This window comes from Somniosus microcephalus, chromosome 5, assembly GCF_052327205.1.
Source record: "Somniosus microcephalus isolate GS21.2 chromosome 5, FLI_Smic_1.0, whole genome shotgun sequence".
NCBI lineage: Eukaryota > Metazoa > Chordata > Chondrichthyes > Squaliformes > Somniosidae > Somniosus > Somniosus microcephalus.
This window is the reverse complement of record NC_140991.1, coordinates 39,467,429-39,490,291: the sequence shown is the minus strand read 5'-3', so window position 1 is coordinate 39,490,291 and position 22,863 is coordinate 39,467,429. Positions and strand designations below refer to the sequence as shown.

Sequence of the window (22,863 nt, the reverse complement as noted above, 5' to 3'; positions counted from 1 at the left end):
AATCAATTTAACTAGAAAAATGATGAGCATTATAATGAAGATGGGTGAACTACACTTATGCTTTATTTGTTGTCCTCCACCTCCCAATGAATTCTATCCAGTAATATCCTATAAGAGCAACCCTTTGATTTGACCAAGTGTCATCACGCTGTACCGCATTAATTAGCATAGCAAATTGATTACTGTCGAGTCACCAAATACAACACAAAAGGATAATACATCAAAACATGCTAATCAAACTCCACTGATTGATGAATTGGTAACTGAAAGCCCTGGAGAGGATTCCCTTGCACACTTCCACATTTGAGAATCATCATGAGCAGCAATGGCAGCAAGTAAAATATTCAATTCTTCATTAAGGAATAATATTGGTGGAAAATTGCACTTGTGAAAAATACAGCACAATAAAGATGGATAAGTCCATCCCAATTAACAGGCTGGAGAGTTTTTATTTCCAATGGCACCTTGACACAGTCAAACCAAAGAGTTTCTATTTTATCCACAAGATTACAGAAAAACCTATGGATTAAAAGAAAGGAAACCCTTTGAGAATCTAATTGAAATCGTACACTGTATTTCTAGTTTCTTTTTCCTGCCAATTTTCTCCCCTCCCCTCCTCTGACTCTTTGCTCTAGTACAGTTTACAAGTGCTTGGCACCTTCAGTTATCTATCTCAAGTGGCCATTATTCAAAGGTTAACCGAGCGTCAGTAGGCTATTTAGCATGGGGTGCATCACAACCAAACCTGTCCTATCATCGCCCAATGTCCATACACTTCCACCATAGGTCATTGTACAGTCATCAAGACCTGAACCCAGGGATTCTAAAACTAATTGTGGTGCCACTATTGCTGCCAATGCTAAGGTGAGCTAACAGCATACAGCAGGGATCGAACTTGTGGACTTCCCAGTCTGTAAGGCTCAGCTATTCATTTGGTAAAGCCTCTGAATCAACAGGGAGCTCCATCTCTATTTTTTAAATTGAGGAAGCAGGTTTGTTAGTTTAAGTAATATAACTGAAAAAAGGCGAAATTAAAGGAGCCGTCAAACCTGTTCAAAAACATATACTTCAGTACTCTAATTTTTTGCCACCGTTTTACAAAAACATAATATTGGCAGAAATTCAGCTATTAACATTGCAGTTTTTCTACGGGGGGGCTTTCTAAAAACAACCCTGCGGCTAACAATTTGTGGCAAGCATACGCCGTTTCTTAAAGCTAGCTTGAATAAAGAACAGTTTGATTACCTTCTTCCAGCTGTTTCCCAACATAGCACACATTTTCTCAAGACACATTTGATATTTAAAGAATTCAATTCTCACCTTTCCCAACATTCTTCCTAGAAAGTAGTAATGTCTGGTGAAGTGATCGCCAACCAGCATTTTTGCTGCAGGATTCGGATAAAGAAGCCCTTCATTTGTTGTTTTGAAAAATCCCTGGTTTGGGTTAAACCCGGTCTTGAGCAGTTCATTAAGAAACTCTCTGAATATTCCTCCACCATCAATTCCAGCTTCATCTAAACCATGTGCATTTAATAAGTGAACACGTATTCTTTTTCTCAGGTCAGATTCTGGAAAATAGGGCAAAAAGTTATTTTTCAACAAGCATTGCACTTAATTGTTATTTTACAACTCAACACATACTCTTCTGCTAAAGTCATGAGTAAATGTTTAGCTTGTTTCACTTAATACAGAATAAAATCCTTCAGAAATCAGCTAGTGTCTGTGAAAGAAGTTTGCGAAAGGCCCTTTCAAAATAAATCACTTAGTTTTGAATTTATTAACTGGTTTTAAAGAAGTTGAATAAAGTTCAATTAACAATACAATTCTCCGTCACAGTGCCGATCACCAAAGAGTCTTTCTGGGCAAATACAGCTCGAGTATGGCACATTCCTCTCCTTGCCTGACTTAGATGAAGGTAGGTGCCTCATAAAGCGGGCAAGGCTTCGCATTCAAAGCCATTTAAAAAAAAAAAATTCTCTCTTGTAATCAGTAGCTATAATTAGTGTTTCTAAAGCAAGGATCAAGGGGTAATGTGGGCAGTGAGTCCATGATAGAATCATAAACGGGCTCTGGATGGTGCAAACTGGATGGGTTGCAGGATATTTTCTTGGTCTTGATTTTATTTTTTTAATTGGTTAGTGGAGCAGATTTTTTTTTGTTTAAATCGCACTATTTTGGCTAACAGGTTTCATTTAGGATTACTCCAAGTGATTTTTTTTTTGTGGCACAATTTCCTCTACAAATCCGATGAATTTCTACTTAACGCAGACAGTTTGATTCGCTGCCAGAGTACAATTTTGTATAAAAGGTCCCAAAGGCTATGAAAGTGCTGCTTTCTGAATGAATCGGAGCAATAAAGAAAAATCACTTGCCACAAATCATTTGCCTTCCAATAGATAGCCACTATTAATTCCAGAGTATATTGTAGAAATAGACCTTAGGTTCAAAACTAGTACAAGCTGTATTTCTCCAAACATTTGTTAAGAAATCTGAGCAGCAGATTGCAATGGTGAGTGACGAAATGCAGTAATTTTAAGCTCTCCATTAGCAGTGCAGTTATAGCACACATCCTGTATAAGTAGAATGCAGTTTCACCAATCAACAAGATGAGCACTACGGCTGTTGATTCTTGTGGTTCGAGATCACCTGGAAGAGTCTTGAACCAGTTGTAATTACAATTACATAGAATTTACAGCACAGACACAGGTCATTCGGCCCATCTGGTCTATGCGCCACACAAGTCTCCTGCCACCTTACTTAATCTCACCCTATTAACATATCCTATTCCTTTACTTAACTAGCATGCCCTTATGCTAATCGCCTCAACCACTCCATGTGGTAGCAAGTTCCACATTCGCGCCACTTTGAGTAAAGAAATCTTCTCCTGAATTCCTTATTGGATTTATTAGTAACCACTAGTTTTGGACTCCACCCACAAGTGGAAACATCTTGTCTATGTCTATCCTGTTTAATTTTGAAATTCTAATCTCAAACAGTTCAATGGACAGATTTTTAAAAAAATCGTTGTTAGGAAAGAGCTGATGAGATAATCAGCTCATTTCCAACTTTAAACACATCACTGGCATTTGTACAAAATTACACTTTCTGAATAAGCTAGCAATATCTATAAATATACTAAATGAGTTCAGTCGTACAACATGGTCACCGGGATTTTAGTCACACACAATGATGTAAAATTTGCAAACTATAAAAAATTCCCCTCAGTACAATTACAGACTATCGAAATTTGGATTGTTTCGGGAGAGAATATTTTCAACTCTAACATCAATGTGAAGTTTACATCTGTCAGTGATTGTCGTAGTAGTGGTGGGAGCAATCAGAGCTGATGAACTTGTTAGAAACTCGTGGTGCCTAAATATGTATACGGCTACCCAACTAATACGGTGTTTAAATGATTGTAAGTTTCTGCTCGAGACGAGCAAGGGGTTAATGTGCAAGTTATGTTTTACTGGGACTGCATAAGTTATGTTTTACTGGGACTGCATAAGTTTAGTTTTCCTGGAGGCTTGTATTAGACTTGGAGACAAAATGGGCCGTGTTTGCGACCCCCACGGATGCGGACGAGGTGTGCACATGACCGTAGGGGCTGCGCAAGTTCCGGGTTTAGGCATGCAAAGCGCATGTGTGAAAACCCAGAACTTGCGATCTGTCAAGAATACTCTTGACAGATCCCCGCATTCCCGGGAGATGGGCCGCGGCAGGTGGGGAGTTGCACTATTTGCCCAATTCCGCCTTCTGAATGCCTGCGAAATTCTTACGCCTGGTAAGGCCTGCTTTTACCAGCATAAGAGTTTGAAAAAAATATATATTTTATCACTCATTTATACATTAAAACCCCTGTCCAATAAGGTAAGTTTATTTTTAGCCCTGTTAAAACGCGGTGGCATAGTGGTTAGCACTGTTGCCTCACAGCGCCAGGGACCCGGGTTCAAATCTGGCCTTGGGCGACTGTCTGTGTGGAGTTTGCACATTCTCCGTGTCTGCGTGGGTTTCCTCCGGGTGCTCCGGTTTCCTCCCACAGTCCAAAGATGTGCAGGTTAGGTTGATTTGGCTATGATAAATTGACCCTTAGTGTTAGGGGATTAAATACGTGGGGTTACGGGGATAGGGTGGGATGTGTGTCGGTGCAGGCTCGATGGGCCGAAATGGCCTCTATCTGCACTGTAGATTCTGTGATAACACACATTTGTTTCAAAAAATTAAATTTTCCGTGGGGCTCTGCCTGCACGGACCCGGAGGCGCCCAGGATCGCAAACCTCCATACCTCCTGGGCCACCAGGTACATTCATAGATTTTTTTTTTTTTTTTTTTTTTTGGAAACAGGTCAGAAGCATCCGCCCACGGGAAGCCTCCAATCGGAATTTCAGGCCCAATGTCTTCAGTTAGTTAGATTAGATGAGGGATAACATTCCACACAGGGGTCCATAGCATGGCCTTGCCTTGCCAGGCTAGCTGTCTGTGGTTTGTAAGTTAGGGTTTTGACTTTGTTAATGTATCTTTAATTTGGCCAATGAAGGCCCAAGCTATGTTTCTTCCATTATTACTAATAACCATATTATAATGCCAAGGTAGAATATGGAGTTTGTTTAACAGAACTACTTGTGAAGATAATTAAAAGTTAATTAGTATAAAAGACATAGAATAAAAGGAATTTAGGGGAGTTAAGGTAGCCATCTCAGGATGGAACAGTCTGTTAGATTAAAGGGAGATAGTCTGGATAACGGCAGGATGAGCAAGACAACGCTGACGTGGGCCCCTTGATGGAGGGGGTACGTGGTCAGGCCTTGTACTTGCTGTGCCAGGGAGGATAGGGACAAAGAGATAGGACAAATTCCAATAGAGGAACCTTCAAAATGTAAAAACAAGATAGATCAATTGGCAAAGGACATGAGACCTCTGAGGAAGGGCTTTCATCTAAGAATTGAGAAAGAACTCAATGACCCATTGGGTACGGAGTTTTATGGGGGACTTCTATAGGTTAAATGGTCTCGTTAATAATTTGGCCTCAGGCCCACCCCTAAAAAGAGAATAAAAGTGACACCGAGGGCTTTCCCACACAGACGGTGGAGGGGAGAGCCAAGCAGAAGTTGGGCTGGTCGAACGCTCTTTCAAGAGTGATCCCATGCTCACCAACTCGGAGGTTCTAGACAAGAGGAAGAGAGGCCGCAAGCCAGAGAACTGTTCACGCACACCAGCCATCTGTGCGATCGGGTCCAGTATCAGCTACTTGCCACGGTTGCATGTTTTTGCTGTATTACTAATGTGTTATATTCAGTCCTAAACTCCGCTTAAAACACAATATACCCACCATATTGGTTTGCACTCGATCCGGTTTACCAGAGAAACGCAAATCTTTACAACTAAGCATATTTCACAAGAAGTGTATCATACAACATTAAAGGTACAAAATACAAGAACTCAAGATTTAGTTAGTGCCTTTAACTGAATAAACATATCAAAGCACTTCAAAGATGTGGAGTCATGCACAAAGCAGTAATTGGAGAAGAGTTAGGGGAGGTGATCGAAGGCATAGTCAAAGATGCAAGTTTTAAGCAGCCTTCTGAAGAAAGGGAGAGATGTAGCAAGGCAGGGGAGCTTAGGGGGAAAAGGGTTAGAGTGTCGGACCAAGACAGCTGCTGGGTCTACAACTAAAGGTGCACTGGAGAGAGGGAAGGATGCAAAGGCGGCCAGAGTTGGAATAGTGGATGGGAAAACACTTACACGTAGGGCTACAGGAAATAGCAGAAGGGAAGGGGAGAGGCCATGGAGGAACCTGCAGATGAAGACTATAGCAACATTGCCATATACTTTACGTAATGGAAGCAGGTACATTTTAAGGCTGAATTAAGCAGCCCCACAAATTGTGAGATGACCAAAAATAGTCCAGGAGCCAAATTGTGTAAAATGTCTAAATAAACAAAATCACAATATTCCCCACAATAAAAAAGGGACCGTTTCTATAGGTACACACATGTCTAGAAATGTTTACCATAGCAGTCTAAAGCATTTTCTGTCAAGGGCTGCTATGATGTCAAATTTATCAGGTTCTGACTACAAGACTAAAACCCTTGAATGGATCAGAGCTCCATGACATAGAAGATAGGAGCAGGAGTAGGCCATTCAGCCCCTCGAGCCTGTTCTGCCATTTAATGAGATCATGGCTGATCATCGAAATTCAGTACCCTGTCCAAGTCATTCATTCTTCTATGTTGATTAAGCTACTGGTCTTATTTTGCATCAAACAATATGAAAATGCTGCAAAATGGCTGTTGCTGCATCATAATGGTGATATTATCGGCAGTAGTGATAGGATGTTGTTATAGATAATAAAACATTTTGCACAATTCTACTTCGTATATTCTATGTTTATTTTTTTTATATTCAAAATGAATGAGTCTGGATAATGGCTACAGCAATTCTAAACTTTGCTGCTGTGATCAGCAAGATATTTCTGCATTTGAAGTAGTCACACTGACCAGAAATACCTAGTTGACTGGAGCTATTGTGTGCAAAACATATTTTTTGCATATCTTTAATTAATCTAAATTTTCATTTAACTTTTTCACAAACTGTGTAGCAGCAGTACAGGTGGCAAATGAGATTTCTACAGGAGTTGACTGAGCTAAAAATAACATTGCCACATCATTAGACAAAAACCATCTCACACAAAGGCTCAAAAGCAAATTTATCAGGCAGACCATTTGGCTCAATGAGGGAGGAAAGTGTGAAACAGTTTAATAATGGTTTTAATTAAGAAACCTGCTGTTCAGAGATAGTTTCCAAAAACATGTTTATAAGCAGTGCTGATTAATGAAGGCAATTTTATTTTCTGGCTGATCAGATCTATTAATCTTTTATCATACTAAAATTATTTTTTGTTAATAGACACTAAAAGAATAAAATCATTTTACTGGTCAGTGTGCAACTAATCTCATCTGTGTGAATTACAATAATTTTGCAGCTTGCATGTGCACTTAGAATGAAGAGAGGTGTAAATTTTGCACACCATAGGTTAAATAATGGATTTTAAAATAATCTTAGTCTTGTGGTGAATAGCAAGGCCATGTAATGCATTACAATAGTTCAGAATGAAATGAGCTCGGGCAGTCTCAAGCCAGTTTCCAATAAGTGCAAGTCCAACAAACAAAGCAACCCAGGATTTGGCAGTTTCGGAGATGATGATGAGAATAGAGCTGTCACAATGGCGCAGCCTGAACTGTTCTTGAGGTTATAACTTGCTGAAGCATTGCACAGAAAGCACTGTTCTGAACCTAACCTGCACTAGTAATTGCCATTTTTTTTATTTTTTTATTTTTTTAAAACTACAACCTAATGCAAGATTATTAAAACATTTTACAATGCCTTGCAGAAAAAAATTGGTTACTGACAATCTTAAATCCCCTGATCGTTCGCTATTTTTGTATTTAATAAAGACTGAGGGAAATTGTTTTTTTCCAGCATGGTGTGCAACTCTGACAAAAAAATTCTTAGTTAAATATACACATCATCGAAAATATTTTATAGAAGAGCAAATGAAGAAGGTGCTGCTCTCCACCTCACCTACCGTTTTCTGGCGACAGCCTGTCATATGCATCTTCATAGATATAATTGCGTCGAATTGTGACATTAATCCCGTCTAAAAATGGCCCCTCCCCTTGCACTTCCTGTTTGTCCGCAAAGATCAATCTTTGGAAGATCTTAAAAAGAAATCACTGTAGGTAAAATGAAGGCAAACTGACAAAAAAAAAATTGCCAAATAAACCCCAACTTTGGCATATTCATTTTTTTTAGTACAATTTACATGTAAGTAGCAGTGACTAATCTTTTTAAAATTGAAACATACCCAGGATCCTATCTGGGTGTTAAATACTCACACTTACATAGCACCTCATGTTTGAAGTACAGTGACTGTAGTTCTATCAGCAAAAAGTAGGCTGTTGCATTTATGAAATTGACCATGACAATGAAACACCTTCATTTAAAAGGTCTATTAATTAATATATGAGCCACTGAGAGTTATAATCTTTCATGTTGTTAGAACAACCATGGAATACTGCTCCCGAGTACTTGGTCTTTTCCTCATGAGTCCCGAATTCCATAGAAGATATGAACACATACAGTCGGGATACATGGAATCACTTGGTAACATAATGTGTTGTCAGGGGTTAACTGGGCAATAACCACCTGGTGTTAGGCTTTGATATCAAGTGTTCTAACCACTTAATAAATGTTGTGAAACTCTACTGTAGTTTTATGTTTATAATAACCTAGGTGAAATGTAAACTAGATACAACAACAATAACTTGTATTTATATAGTACCGTTAACATAGCAAAACTTCCCAAGGCGATTCAGAGGAGCATTATCAAACAAGGTTTGACACCAAGCTATACAAGCAGATATTAGGGCAGATAAAGAGGTAGGTTTTAAAGAACGTCTTAAAGGTTTATGGAGGGAATTCCAGAGCTTAGGGCCTTGGCAGCTGAAGGCACGACCACCAATGGTGGTGCGATTAAAATCAGGGATGCTCATGAGGCCAGAATTAGACAGCGCAGATATCTGAGGGCTGTAGGGGATTAGAGATAGGGAGGGGTGAGGCCATGGAGGGATTTGAAAACAAGGATGAGAATTTTAAAATCAAGGCATTACTTCACCGGGAGCCAATGTCGGTTAGCGAACACAGGGGTGAAGGGGGCTTGGTACAAGTTAGGGCACGGGCAGCAGAGTTTTGGATGCCCTAACATTTACAGATGGTAGAACGTGGAAGGCCGGCCAGGCCTGCATTGGAACAATCAAGTCTAGAGGTAGCAAAGGCATAGATGAGGGTTTCAGCAGCTGATGAGCCGAGGCAGGGGTGGAGTCAGGCAATGTTCGAGGTGGAGATAGGCAATCTTAGTGATGGAGTTGGAGGAGGATTTTGTGGTCAAGTGTCAAAGGCTGCAGATAGGTCAAGAAGGATGAGGAGGGATAGTTCACCTTTGTCACAGTCACACAGGATGTCATTTGTGACTTTGATGAGAGCCAGTACTGTGGCAGGGGGGAGGAATTCAAACAGTTCTGGGAAAGATGGGCACGGAGGCGACAACACGTTCAAGGACTTGAGAGGAACAGATTCAATTGAGAATCGAGTAAACTTTTCATAACAGTAGAAATCCTAACGTGCACTGCTTTTTAACTAAAATAAAAGGCCAAAAAATTACTTTTTCTGCAAGGTTAGCAGGTTTCAGTAGTTTGTATTATATTCCTTTGCAGACTACTTTAATGGAGGCATTAACTGATTAAAAATAACAAGTACTCTGTCCATTAAAATAGCAGACAGTAAAATGTCGTTTAAATGCATAAGGAAGTCAGAGAATAATGGCCTGGAATTTGCGGTCCATAATGAAACTGACTGCAACTTCAGGATTTAGTGCATGCGCAGCCTAACGTGGAAATGCTGAAGTTGCGGTCTGTCGCTCCTCCACAGGTTGTGCTGCGCAACCCTCACACACACACACACAGTTGGCAATCAGTGTAATCTCTCAAATCATGGAAATTGACAAAAACTTGGGGTCTTCCACGGTAATACCGCTGTTAAATGCCCCATTAAAAGTTAGACACTTTTGGATTAACTGGGGTTTTAACAGTGTATTCACTGTAAAAAAGGTTATGGCCCTGGAAAAAAACTAATTTTAATTTTGTGGGGTGTCAAATTTATCCATTTTAGTAAAAATTAGAATTAAGAAACTTTAAAAAATATTTTGTTAAATATTTCTTCATCTTTATTTCAGGTTTTCCTTTGCCCCATGAGCGCCCAATCGTTGTTTTGCACTAACATTTAAAAAAAGTTAGAATCAAAAGGAGCGTACCCACTTCCTGGTTTGCTGTCTGTGAAATCTGCGTTTTGATTGGCTGCTTAGACAGCTTGTTGACATCACAGCAGCCCTTCGCAGGGAATCCCCATTAACTTGCGTTGATCGAAATTCTCGCCAGAGATCACGAGATCTTTGTGCAAAGCTTACTTGCCTTTGTTTCGCCGCTGACCACAAATTCCGTGCCAATATTGCAAACAGTAGTTTCAGAATGTAAAGTTTACAGCAGAATACTATTTACCTTTACTCTTTCTTCAAATGGAACTACAAAAGGTAGTTCAGTTAAAATGGCAAGATGACGTTCTTCAGATACCGACAACTGAGCTGGCTCCTGCCCAACTGAAAAAATACAACAGAAAAAGAAATGAGGCGCAATACCCAGAATTTAATTACCAAATTCCAAAATATCCAACACATAAACCTGACACTACCATATATGCAGGAATAATTCTATGTTCAAAAGACACATATAACTTAATTACACACATACATATACACACTCTTGTAACAATGGCTACACTTCAAAAGTACTTCATTGGCTGTAATGTGCTTTGGGATGTCCTGTGGTTGTGAAAAATGCTATATAAATGCAATTTTTCTTTCTTTATATTCTGCCATTTTCTTTCTCACATTTTTCTTGAGAAAACTAGGAACTTTCAGCAACAGCACACTGCAAGCTGTAAGTACATTGTAAATAGAAGCTTCCAAATAACTCACCCACCAGCACTGGCAAGCACCCTGAACGACAAAAAGAATACTCTTCATCCAGCATTTGTAAGATATGACTAAAGTACATACAACAGAAGCAGCAATAAAACAGTGTTCCTTAGGGTTCATATATGCACAGAATATACAGGAGAAAGCAATAGAAGGTTCCTCCCAATAGCATCGCACTGAGAAACACATTTTACTGAACACTGACAGAATCTTATTCAGCGGGAGAAGGGCTGGGGGACAACTACCAAGGGTCGCAAAAACACTCCACAAAATAAAATCACTCGAGAAAAACAGTGGACACCTTAATTGATGCTTTTCGGCCAATCAACCACAGTATTCCAATGGGGGAATCCACAGTTTTCTGAATGTATCCAGATTTCACTGCAGAGTACATACTATTTTCCACGATATCTGTATCAAGGCAAACTGCTTTGGTGGTACCGTCTGGTACCACAAGACTGGGATACATCATGAAGCATACAGAGGAAGCTTGATAAGTTAGTCCATGTTGGCTCCAAGAGGATCTTCCACTGGGACCCCTAAAAGTTTAATATTTTGGTCACCCTTATGATGGACTTAAACTCCTCCAATACAGTAGTCGAGAATGATTGGACCATGTGGATGAGATCATAATATCTGCAAGTGTCTTCAACTGCAACATCTTCAGCATATTCATCTATTGATGGATTCTAGAAATGCAGTGGAATGGATGCCAAGATCCCCATCCCAAAACCTACTACTAGTGAAGAACTTAATAAACAGCTATCTGGGTTTTTTCCCCCCCCCCTCGCTACCTGCTCCTCTTCCAGCTTCATAACTGTAGGACTATTGCAGAGCTTCTTGGTCCTCAGTATTGAAAGCCTATGTGGATGGAAAGTAGAACTAGTTTTGATTCAGAAGCAAAAAGGATGTCACCCAGGAATCCATCAAGGGTCCCTGAAATAAATCAAGTGCCAGACCAGGAGGCAATGAAATTAGTACACCCTCCAACATCCTATTTGTGCTGCAATGAGTCGTACAATGGAACAATCCAGTCTCACAGTCTGAAGCGGTTTGTGCCCTTGTCCCACCACTACGGTGAATTTCTCGGTCTGTAGAATGAGAATCAGGACTATATCATAAATGTGAAGTATGGTTAAATTGACTGAATATAGCAAAAGTGAAGTGGCCCCTCCAAATGCACACAACTGGCCAAAAGAATGGAAAATTGCTGCACTCAATAGGAAATTGAGATTGGTGCACAGCACTGCTGCTTCTTTTCCATCTATGTGTAGCTTTCCGAGAGAGTGAATTCAGTCCAATATGAACCAAAATGAAGGTAAAGAACAATTAGGCTTCAACCTGGCAAAGGTTTAAGGTAAAGATGGAGGAGGACATAAGTAAGACAAAGACCAAAGTAATAAATTGGGAAAAAAAGCTGATTGAGGGGGATGAGAATGAAACTATGGAAAAGAAACTGGAATAATTTAATCAAAGAAATAGAACAGCAGTGGGAAACATTTAAAACAGTGATCAAGAGTATCCAGGAGAAATATAGCCACCTAAAAAGCAAGGTGAACTAGCCAGTAATAACTCACCATGGATGAATGAAGAAATAAGTGCAAAATTGAAGCTAAAGAAAAGCCACTGACTAAGTATATAGACAACAAACAAGAGGATGACAAAAGAGAATATGAAATGGTTAGAAAAGAAGTCAAAAAAATTAGGAAGGCAAAGAGAAACTACAAAATTAAATTATCAAGGAATATTAAAATAAATAGTAAAGTATTCTAGACACGTAAATAACAAAAAGAAAAATCAGGATAGGATCGGCCACTAAGGGATACATAGAAGATAGGAGCAGGAGTAGGCCATTCGGACCCTCGAGCCTGCTCCGCCATTCAATGCGATCATGGCTGATCATCCAAACTCCGTACCCGGTCCCTGCTTTCTCCCCATACCCCTTGATCCCTTTCGCCTTAAGAAATATATCCAACTCCTTCTTGAATATATTTAATGAATTAGCCTCTACTGCCTTCTGTGGTAGAGAAATAGAAACACATGATAAATTCACAGGTAATAACAACGAAATGGCAAAAAAATGTAATTACTTTGCCTCGGGACACTAACATGGTGGACATATTAGAAGAACAGATCAAAAAAGAAAGAGAGGCATTTAAGATAGAAGGGAGACATTTAAGACTGCCCTATCAATCTACTTTCAATCATCAGCAAAGTGCTAGAAGGTGTCATCGACAGTGCGATCAAGCAGCACTTACGCATAACCTCCTCACTGATGCCCAGTTTCGATTCGACCAAGACCACTTGGCTCCCGACCTCATTACAGCCTTGGTCCAAACATGGACAAAGGAGCTGAATTCCAGAGGTGAGGTGAGTAACTGCCCTGGACATTAAGGCAGCATTTGACGGAGTCTGGCATCAAGGAGCCCTAGTGAAATCAATGGGAATCAGGGGGAAAACGCGCCACTGACTGGAGTCATACCTAGCACAAAAGATGATGGTTGTGGTGGTTGAAGGTCAATCATCACAGCCCCAGGACATCACTGCAGGAGTTCCTCAGGGCAGTGTCCGAGGCCCCACTGTTGTGTATGTGTACCTTTAAGAGAATAACTGGTCTCAGACTGCAGTACTGGCAGTGACCACCCCTGTATAAAAAGGCGCTAGCAGCCTTCTGTAGTTTCAGTTTCCAGATTGTCTCCATTCAACTTTATGACACAAACCTGAACTTGATACTCAAGATAGCTTCAGCCCAGTCATTTGCTCCAAATGCTGATGCAATGGTTCAAGCTATAAGGTGCCAAGTAGCAGTAAATAAAATCTAAATGCAAGTACCAATATGATTTATCTTCATTTCTATTTTAATAACTTTTGCTGAATGTGGCCAGTGCCAAGTGCCTGGACATTGGATCAGTTTCATCATATAAAAATGAGTTTGATAGCCCTGGTCTAGTTCCCATGCTGTTCTATTGTTGGCTTCTTTCAGTGAACCACTAACAAAATCAATCTGGATAGAGATGCCTTGGCAATTGCATCACTTGACCTCAGTCACCACTGTGGGCACAAGTTAGCCCTGCTCACCATCATAGCTCAAAAACAAATATATTCACACACAAACAGAAAAATAAACCAGTGTTCACACCCAGTGACACATTTATACACTTCCAACATCTGACCAAACAAAATCCCAAATTTGTCATTCAGATTAGCTGGTTGGATCAATGAGTTTAGAATGTAACATCGTGTCAACAAGCTCCCATATCTTCCTTAGTTGGAAGGGTGATCCAGAGTGCAGATTTTTTTCTTTTAACAACCTGTGTTTTAATATCTCAAAAGTAGTCTGGCCCCAGTGAGTGCTCATTCTCTCCCACATATACCCTGACCAAGACATTTGTTTGCAGAATGCCACAGTATGACCACATCAAGAGTGGGATTCAACCTCAGGAAGCCCAACACTGCAGCATTGTGCTGCTACTCTGCCATAGAAACTGCATTTTCTAAGTAGGAACTGACAAAGAAAACAATTACAAGGAATTAAATATACTGTCCACTGCTACTCACCCAAGAATTAGAAATCAGAGTCAATACAAGGCTACTTCGAGAAAAAGGATTTATAGGCAGGCATGGGGCCATTAATGACATTTGTGTACGAAAGTAATACCAATCTATGGAAGTTACTTCCAGAGAACAATTTTTTTTTTTTTTTTTTTTTTTTATAAATTCTGTGGGTTATATATCCACATCTAATAGAACTTTTACCTTCATTCAATATTATGTACTATGCAAGAATAAAGATATAACCACAATATGAACACAGACTACAAAAACTGGTAGAAAATTAGTTATCAGCTGGATATTTTTCATTAAGTCAATGTTTGTTGTTCCTTCACAAAGGGTTAAAAGCATTTAAACAAAAACTGCTTGTACAGCAAAGCTAAACCACTATCCTACTACTAGAGCTCAATTATTCTGGTCAATTAGTCAATTTTATCTGCATTTCTCCATCTAGTTTCTATCTTTTACGAGAAATATGTTCTCTACTGGTCAATGCAGTCTATTTATCATTCTAGTGGCTGCCATTTAAGTAAATGAAAAAGGCCAAACAAACACAGCCATATGTGCTTCAACAGTACTTTCACACTAATTGGGTTTATTCCATATGGAGTCAAGTGGCATTAAACAAATCATACACACATTGTTATCTGCTTGCTTCACACAGTACTGTTGGCTGAACTAGATTCAAAATTCAAGTCATTTAACATTAAAGGCATAGTTGCTCTAACAAGTATTTCACAACCGGACGTACGTACACATGAAAACTTACCCAAAGCTACTAAAAATGAAAGTAAAATTTATAGGAAACGGAGTGACAAACATTTTGTCCATATTGCATAAATATCAGACACACGATTAGCATTGTGAAAAAGTATTTTTTCCAATTTGACCGATTTATTAAATTTGGTAGGACATATTGCAATACTAATAATTTCATACATTTACTGTATTTTTCTGTTCATTATAAAGCAATTCAACTCAAGAATGAACTTACTAATCCAGTATCTTTAAACCAAAGTTAAAAATCTTCCAAATCAGATCACTCACAAGGAATTTAGTGTAACAACTAAACAGAGACCAGACACACTTGTTTCACACGATCAAGAAATAGATATGGACGAGGAAAGCCATTACAACCCATCCATTCAAGAAAAATCCTGCAACTCCATTATAACTGTTTCTTAAATGATACTAATGTTTTTACCTCCACCACCCTACCCACTCTATTTTTTCAATAACCAGGGGGCACAGATTTCAAGTAATTGGTGGAAGGGTTAGAGGGGAGCTGAGGAGAACTTTTTTCACCCAGGTGGTGGTGGGGGTCTGGAACTCACTGCCTGAAAGGGTGGTAGAGGCAGGAACACTCATCACATTTAAAAAGTACTTGGATGTACAGTTGAAGTGCCGTAACCTACAGGGCTACGGACCAAGAGCTGGAAAGTGGGATTAGGCTGGATTGCTCTTTTTCGGCTGACAGACACGATGGGCTGAATTGCCTCCTTCTGCGCTTTAAATCTCTACGATTCTATGATTCCAAATGCTAATCACTTGCGATGTGAAGAACAGCTTGCATTTATACAGTCCCTTTAATGTAGAAAAAGGTCCCAAAGTGTTGCACAGAGGCATCATCAGAAAAGAATGGATGCAGAGCTAGAGAATGAGCTTTTAAGGATGGTTTACCAAAAGTTTGGTAGAAGAGGTGGGTTTTAAGGAGGAGTGGGGGGGGGGGGGGGGAGAAAGAGAGAAAAGGTGTATAGGGAGGGAAATCTAGAGCAAAGGGTCACCAGTGGTGAGGCAAAGGGAAATGGAATGCACAAGAGGCCAGAGTCAGCAGAACATTGAGCCAACGTAGTTCTGCAAAGACAGGAGAGAAGGTTCAGCGGAACAGTCCTAAATTTTCCTTTGGCTACCTTCAACATGTGCCCTCGAAGGACTTTGAAGGCTGAAAAGCACAAAATTTGCACATCTTTCTTCTTAATTCATTACTGAGAATAGGGATCAGTCTCATGACTTGTCACTGCACTGCCTCCAGAGCCTGAATCTCAGTAACCAGATCTGGTTACATCAAGGTATGGTCTGACCAGAGCACTGCACAGGTTTCTTCTCTTACTATTATTTTGGCTATACTATTATTTTGGCTATATAGTACAGAATTGTATTTGCATTATCTATTGATGCTCAACAGTGACTAGACTTCTATGCACCCCATGTGCCAAAATCCTAGATTCATTCAACTTCACCCTAGCTACAGTATTTCAACATCTTTCATGTTCATGTGTCAATCATTTTTTAAATTTGTACAGGAAAACGAGTTTATGTTGTTTTCTACTCGACAATGTACTTGCTCTACCTTTTCCTTCTGATAAAAACAGTGACAGCAGTATTGACTAAGCAGTGAATTCTGCAAAAAACTTCATTTAGAGAGATAAATACTGACAACATAAATTAACTTAAGTAAAAGGAAGGCAATTACCATCTAGTGTTGACTGCAATGGTCCTATCCTTCCCATTCGGCGCATCCTCCAGACGTGTCTAGCTGAGGGCACATACAGCTGTGTGACCTAGTATTAAGAGATGCCGACAGAAGTAATCGTTAGTCTTACAACCTTTGTGGATTTTAAAATAACTTCACAATTGATATCTATTTTAAATGCCTCACAGCATTTGAGAAATCAGTTTTTCGATAAAGAACAAAATGGCACGTCAAATAATCAATTCAATATTGACAACTGAAGTGACTGCAAAATGAAAGCAATTAAGATAAGTAATGCATTACATTGTGTATTTCAAGATTTTACCAGCTTGTTTAAATTCCAACTACATTATACAGTATAATCTTGCCATACAGCATTATTTTTTGATCAGCTGAGCAGCCGACACATATGGAAACAAAGCACCAGGGCCTAATGGGATGAATCCTGATCCTGAGGGATGAAATTGCTATGGCTCTTGAAATTATATTTTAGGGCTCAGAGTGTGGACGGGTGCAAGAAAACTGGAGAATGTATAACCCATTTTTAAAAGGGGAGACAGAACTAATCAAGGTAATTATAGGCCAGTTCGTTTCATATCTGTGGTAGGGAAGATTTTAGATTCTTCAATTAAAGATAAAATTACCAAATAACTAAAGAGAAAATAGCTAGAAGTAGCCAGCACTGATTTCAAAAGGAACAATTGTATTTGACAAACCTCAGAATTCTTTGAGGAGGTAACAGACATGGTAAGTGGGGTAAATTGCAGTGGATGTAATGTATATGAACTTTAAAAAAGCCTTTAGCAAGGTAAAAGACTTGCATTCATATGATGCCCTTCACGACTGCAGGACGTCCCAAAGCGCTTTACAGCCAATTAAGTACAACAGTGGCTACACTTCAAAGTAATGCAGGATAAGGTACCAGAGGCAATTACTAAAGAATATTAAGGGAGAGAGAGCGAAAGAAAGAGTTGAAGGTAGTTTCTTCAGAGTGGTTAGAAGTGGGTAATAATATCCCACACAGTTCATTTAGTTCTGGAGCCACTTCCATTCACTATGTATATTAATGATTAGGTTAAAAGGGAGTGGTGTTGAAATTTACTGATAATACCAACATAGAAGGTATAGTTAATTCTCGCGAAGGCCAAAGGAAACTGCAAAGGGATATTAATAAAATGGGGGAATGGGCTAAAAAAGTGGCAAATGGAATTCAATTATAGGTCAATCAAGATAAAGGGATAAGAGAACCAAGTGGGTAAATGTGATTAGGACTCACTATTTGCACGGAGGGTAAACAACACAAGCTGGTTGGGCCAAATTGCCAGTTTCTGTGTTGTAATTTCTACGTATTTCTATGGTAAGGTTCCCACTGAATGTGCAGCTAAGACTAGCCTACCCATTAAAGCATTGATTTGCAGGGTTATCTGGAGCCGAGTGGGAAGAATTGCAGCCCTCGGTGACAGGTGTAGTTTTCATTAGTGAACAAGAGCGACTGGTCAGTCATTGACAGTGCTCTGGAGTACTGCTATCCTGCCTGGGTCAGACCCTAGATGAGAGTCTGCCACAGATGTTTGACTTCACTCTGAACTTTAAGCATCAGGCACATCATCTTGAAGCCAACTCATTCACAAAACCTGATTATGCCTATATTATTTATGACTCTCTGAAATAATGGGGAAGAATGTTTTTTTTTAATCCTAAAATTACATTCCAGAAAGTCACTTCATCTCCCGTACATCCAAATAAGAAATACGCACCTTATCTGCCCTGATATTAACTTGATCAGAAAGCCAGTGATCAGGAGGACAAAACTGCCTTCTTGTGTCTCTCGACTTTAGCATTTTCACTAAATTAGAGATCACCTATAAGAAAGAAACAAACAAGTGACTTAAATAATAGCATTGTGCAATATATTGTTTTCTGCACAGGTAACTTGGGGCTTATTTCACTTGCACACCTCTCGTTACTCAAGGGCTGCCATCATGAAGTGCAGAAAAGATCTGATAGCAAGGAACAAATTAATTGAGGAGTTAAGAGTGCATAACAACAGCAGAATGCTGATCAGGCAGTTTATGAATGTTATCTACAAGATTAAATTATACACAAAATCACTTCATGCTAACTTTTCATAACCAATTTTTTTCTGCTTTCTCTCAAAAGGTGCTAACACTTGCTGTGGAATGATTCAACACTCACCAGCAACTTCTGGCCCCTTACCCAAATGGTTTTCCTTCATGTGACAGCAAGCTATCTTCCACCTGCCCCCCCTCCCCAAACCAAGTATCATAACCAAAGCCTGCTCCTAAACACCAAATGTTCAGTCACCCTTGCCAGCAGCCAAACGCAAGAATGTGGTTGATTGCCCCCTCCTCAGTGAAGTAATACTGAGGCTAATTGTAGCACCTCCTATGGCTGAGATTTGCTAATTCTAGAGAGACTGGCGATCAAACCTGGAATTTTAAATGGGTATCTAGTTTAGTATCAAACTATGTACCCACTAACCCATTATGGTAGGTAGCTTTTAAAAAAATAAAAAACTTGAACTCTACATAATTGTTTCTAGCCCTCATCAGTTTAAGCCTGCCCCCCCACCCCCATAACAAATAAATTTGCCATGTGAACTGTACTGCAATACTGCAACGTGGCATTCATATTATTTGAAAAGTAGAGTCATCTAATGAAATTCTATTCCCAATATATCTAACTAGCTGGGGGGGGCCCGGCGTTGCCAGGGCAGTTTAGAGGGCCACGCGGTTGACGGCTGGCCGCTGCCCCGCTCTGCGTCTCGGGCCGCGCGGTTGATGGCCGGCCGCTGCCCCGCTCTGCGTCTCGGGCCGAGCGGTCGTCAGGCCCGGCCCGAGTGACCCCAACTCACCTCCCGCTCCGGCGGGCTGCCGCAGCTGGTAAAAGCAGGGGGAAAAAATGGCGGCGTTTCGGGAGGCTGCAGGATTAGGTCCCGCCCGTGACGCATCGATTGGTCAACCATCAGGTCACTGAACTGTAGGCTTGGTCAACCATCACGTCACTCAACGCTAATGAGCGGTAGGATTGGTCAACCACTAATGAGCGGATTTTTGAACTTTTTTGTATACTGTCCGAACAATTTTTGTCTGACCAAAAAGTAAATACGCCTATGACACACCCCTGATCATCAGCTTTCTTTTGATAGAACATGTGTAGGTACGCTCTATAACTTGAGTGTATAGCAGACAGACACAGAAACTTATATATATATAGATTTAACCAAAAACTAAAATAGAAAAATATGGAATATCAACAGGTTGTACCTTTTGATGCTACAGCTGAAGAGAGGATTTGAGTTAACACTGGCTTCTCATTTATTTTGTTAGATGATGACCTTACATACAAAACAAAAATATTTTGCTGAAGAACACAGCTAACTTTGGCAATACATCTTGGATGTATCAGTTATTTTGGTTGACAAACTGTCAAGTTTATTTTAGCCAGACTGATATTAGAGGAGCTAGAACTGTAACCTCCGCACTCCTGCTTTGGAAGCAGGGACAAAAAAAAGTCAGTCGGGTCAAAATCCTAGAATTGTTAACGAACACCAGTGTGGGAATATCAGCAGCACACGGACTGCAACCCTTCAAGAAGGCCAGTCATCACCGTCGCAGGATAACTAAGCATGGGTAATCAATGCAGCTGTGCCAGCATTGCCCACATCCCAGGAACAAATAAATTCCCACTATCAGTATCGAGTGACCCCTGCTGGAAAGTTCAGGTGAAGACAGGACAAGGCTTGCCTCTGATGTTACCCTCCGTAGATAAAACAGTCCGACGTCAAAAAAACTTCAGCTATGACAAATGGCTACTTTGGCAAAGTACTGTAGGGCTTCTGGTGTCTGTGGAACCATAACCTAACATTTGTGGCTCGGAACTGGAGGGGGGGGGCAGGGGGGAGGAAGAAAAAAAAAGAGCAACGGAAGAAAAATTTCAAGCTATGGCAGTAGCAACCAATAAAGAGCACAGACCGATATATAGAGTTTAAAAACCCACTAGAGAATTGCAAATAATTTTATACGTTACAGCAGTGCTGACAAAAATCATCTAAACCTCGGCACTGAATTTCTCACTCACTCCTTGGTATGTATTTTACAGAAAGCTGCAGCCTAGCTGCCAAGGAGATGATGTTCTGCAGTGCCTGTTGTGCTCAGTTAGCAGAATTTTGCTATTTACAGAAGAGCATTTCAATCCCGTGTGATACAATTACTATTTTATGAGCAAGGTCATTTAAAAAATTTTTTTTTAACTGTATTAACAGTGATATTCACAAAACTGTATCAAAAATATGCTACCACCTTTTGGTTAAACGAGCATTCAGCATCATGGAGAGTAATGTGCTGACATTACGCTGAATGACTCCCAGTTGTTCAGATGGTGTTCATCAGCCAATGTACGTGTCAATTGCCTACATAATAAACTAAAAATACATTTCAGTGCTTGTTTTCTTTTTCCAGTAAGGTCAACGGTTATGCTTAGAGCAGGATTTGAAGTACAGCACCAAGTGTGTGCTTATGACTGCCTCATATGATTAATTCTCATATAGCAAGAATTAACAGTTTAAATTCTAACCAAATTACATTTGATCAATCCAAACTAAAATGAAAAAAATACCAAAACTATATAGAACATAATCCCCAAAAATACAACTGTTCACAAATCCAAAAATTGCATTTTGGAAGATAATGTTCATTTAGACGCTCTCTTGCCAACAAAAAAAAGACAGCTTGTGACAGGCTCGAAAGGTACTGTTACAAATGAGTAGGATCTGAATTTTGAACACTACTTCTTTAAAGCAAGCCATTAGATTAAAAGCAACTTTAAGGGGTAGCACAAACACCATACATAGTAGGAATCTAGTTATAGTTGGGCTACTGTTAAAAACAAAACGCGCTTAAATCTGAAGGAAAGAAATAATAACCCACTCATACTCCAATTAAATCTGATTTGGATATTACCTTATCAGTCTGTCATTTAAACTGTTTAAATGACAAATGGCTCAAATTGCCTGTCAATGCCTGACCATATCAATTAGCAAGTGACTTGCAGCCTCTCTGCAAAAGGAACATATGCAGTCTGCATTTACAGCAAGTACCAGGAGTCTGTCCATGTGATCTTCAAGCTGATTTGAATGATAACTATAAAATTTAAAAGAACAGCCTGTTCCCGAGCAGAAAGCAGCATTAAGTTCGGAAGTGGCTGTAAATCAAATTGAACTCTGACTTAATCACTACAAATAAATTGACTAAAATTAGACAAAAACAAGTTATTTTGCCAATGACTGGCCTTACCAATTATAATTTTAAATTTACTAATATATTAACACTGTATTCATCTCAATCAAAACATCATCAGTTACTATCCCTGCCAGTACTAACAGCTTTCTTTAAGTGCAATACGTTATAAAGAATAAGCTGATTGGTTTGAATAGCAGCTATCCCTGACTTGTAGAATGAATAAGCATTCCTTAATTAGCCCATCAGGTTAAGTGCAGGCATTAATGGGTGCCTGCAAAACTCCAGCATGACATCTCTTTCCAAACACGGCCAAGCAGAATCTTCCATTAGCAATATTAATACAAGCTTAGTTGATCATTTTCATTCAATTAACTTCTTTCAATTAAATAGATAGCTTTGTTCTGATCTGACAAAAGAAGTGATAAAGGAATAGAAGAGATAGTTGATGACTTGCACTGAACATTAGTGTGTTATGGGTCACTGGGAAATAAAACTATAAATCTAATATCCAATTTGGGAAATGCATTTCCTTTATGCTAACTTTAAGTGAGCGGCTATTGTGTTTCCTGTTCCCCATCATTTACAATCTTTTTTCCAATGAAAGTTCACCTTTTATTAGTAACATTTACAGCAAGCATTATAGAATCCAACAATTACAATTTAACACTTAATTTCACTTCTTTCACTATGGTCTCTTTTCTTGATCTCACTTACTGATTATCCTTCAACCCTCGTTCAATTGAAGCATGCTATAGGTGAGGCTCAGATTATAAAGTGCAGATTCTGTTCTGTAGCTTGAACATACATCGAAAGAGCAAGGTGTGGCAAATAGCAACTTCATATAGGAAAGTAGCATTGAAAAAAGGTCATTCGGCTCATCCAGCCCACTCTGTCAACCTACTTCTATGTCAAGGCCAGCAGTGACCATTTTTTCCCCATTCAGCCCAAGCCGCACAATTTGTGTCGAGAACAAATGAGTAGACAGGTTT

The 22,863-nt window shown here is 39.6% G+C and overlaps 1 protein-coding gene across 5 annotated transcripts in view; it reads right to left on the bottom strand.

The window, feature by feature from the left end:
- Positions 1–22,863, bottom strand: part of ube3c (ubiquitin protein ligase E3C) — a 173,819-nt gene that overhangs the window by 69,834 nt on the left and 81,122 nt on the right. For all 5 annotated transcript variants that reach the window (XM_085987546.1, XM_085987548.1, XM_085987547.1 and 2 more), the window contains exons 15-19: positions 18,371–18,475; positions 16,614–16,701; positions 10,113–10,210; positions 7,586–7,718; positions 1,321–1,568 (exon numbers count right to left, since the gene is read on the bottom strand). In XM_085987546.1, coding sequence (XP_085843672.1) covers positions 1,321–1,568; positions 7,586–7,718; positions 10,113–10,210; positions 16,614–16,701; positions 18,371–18,475 — 672 coding nt within the window. The remainder of the gene's footprint in view (positions 1–1,320; positions 1,569–7,585; positions 7,719–10,112; positions 10,211–16,613; positions 16,702–18,370; positions 18,476–22,863) is intronic.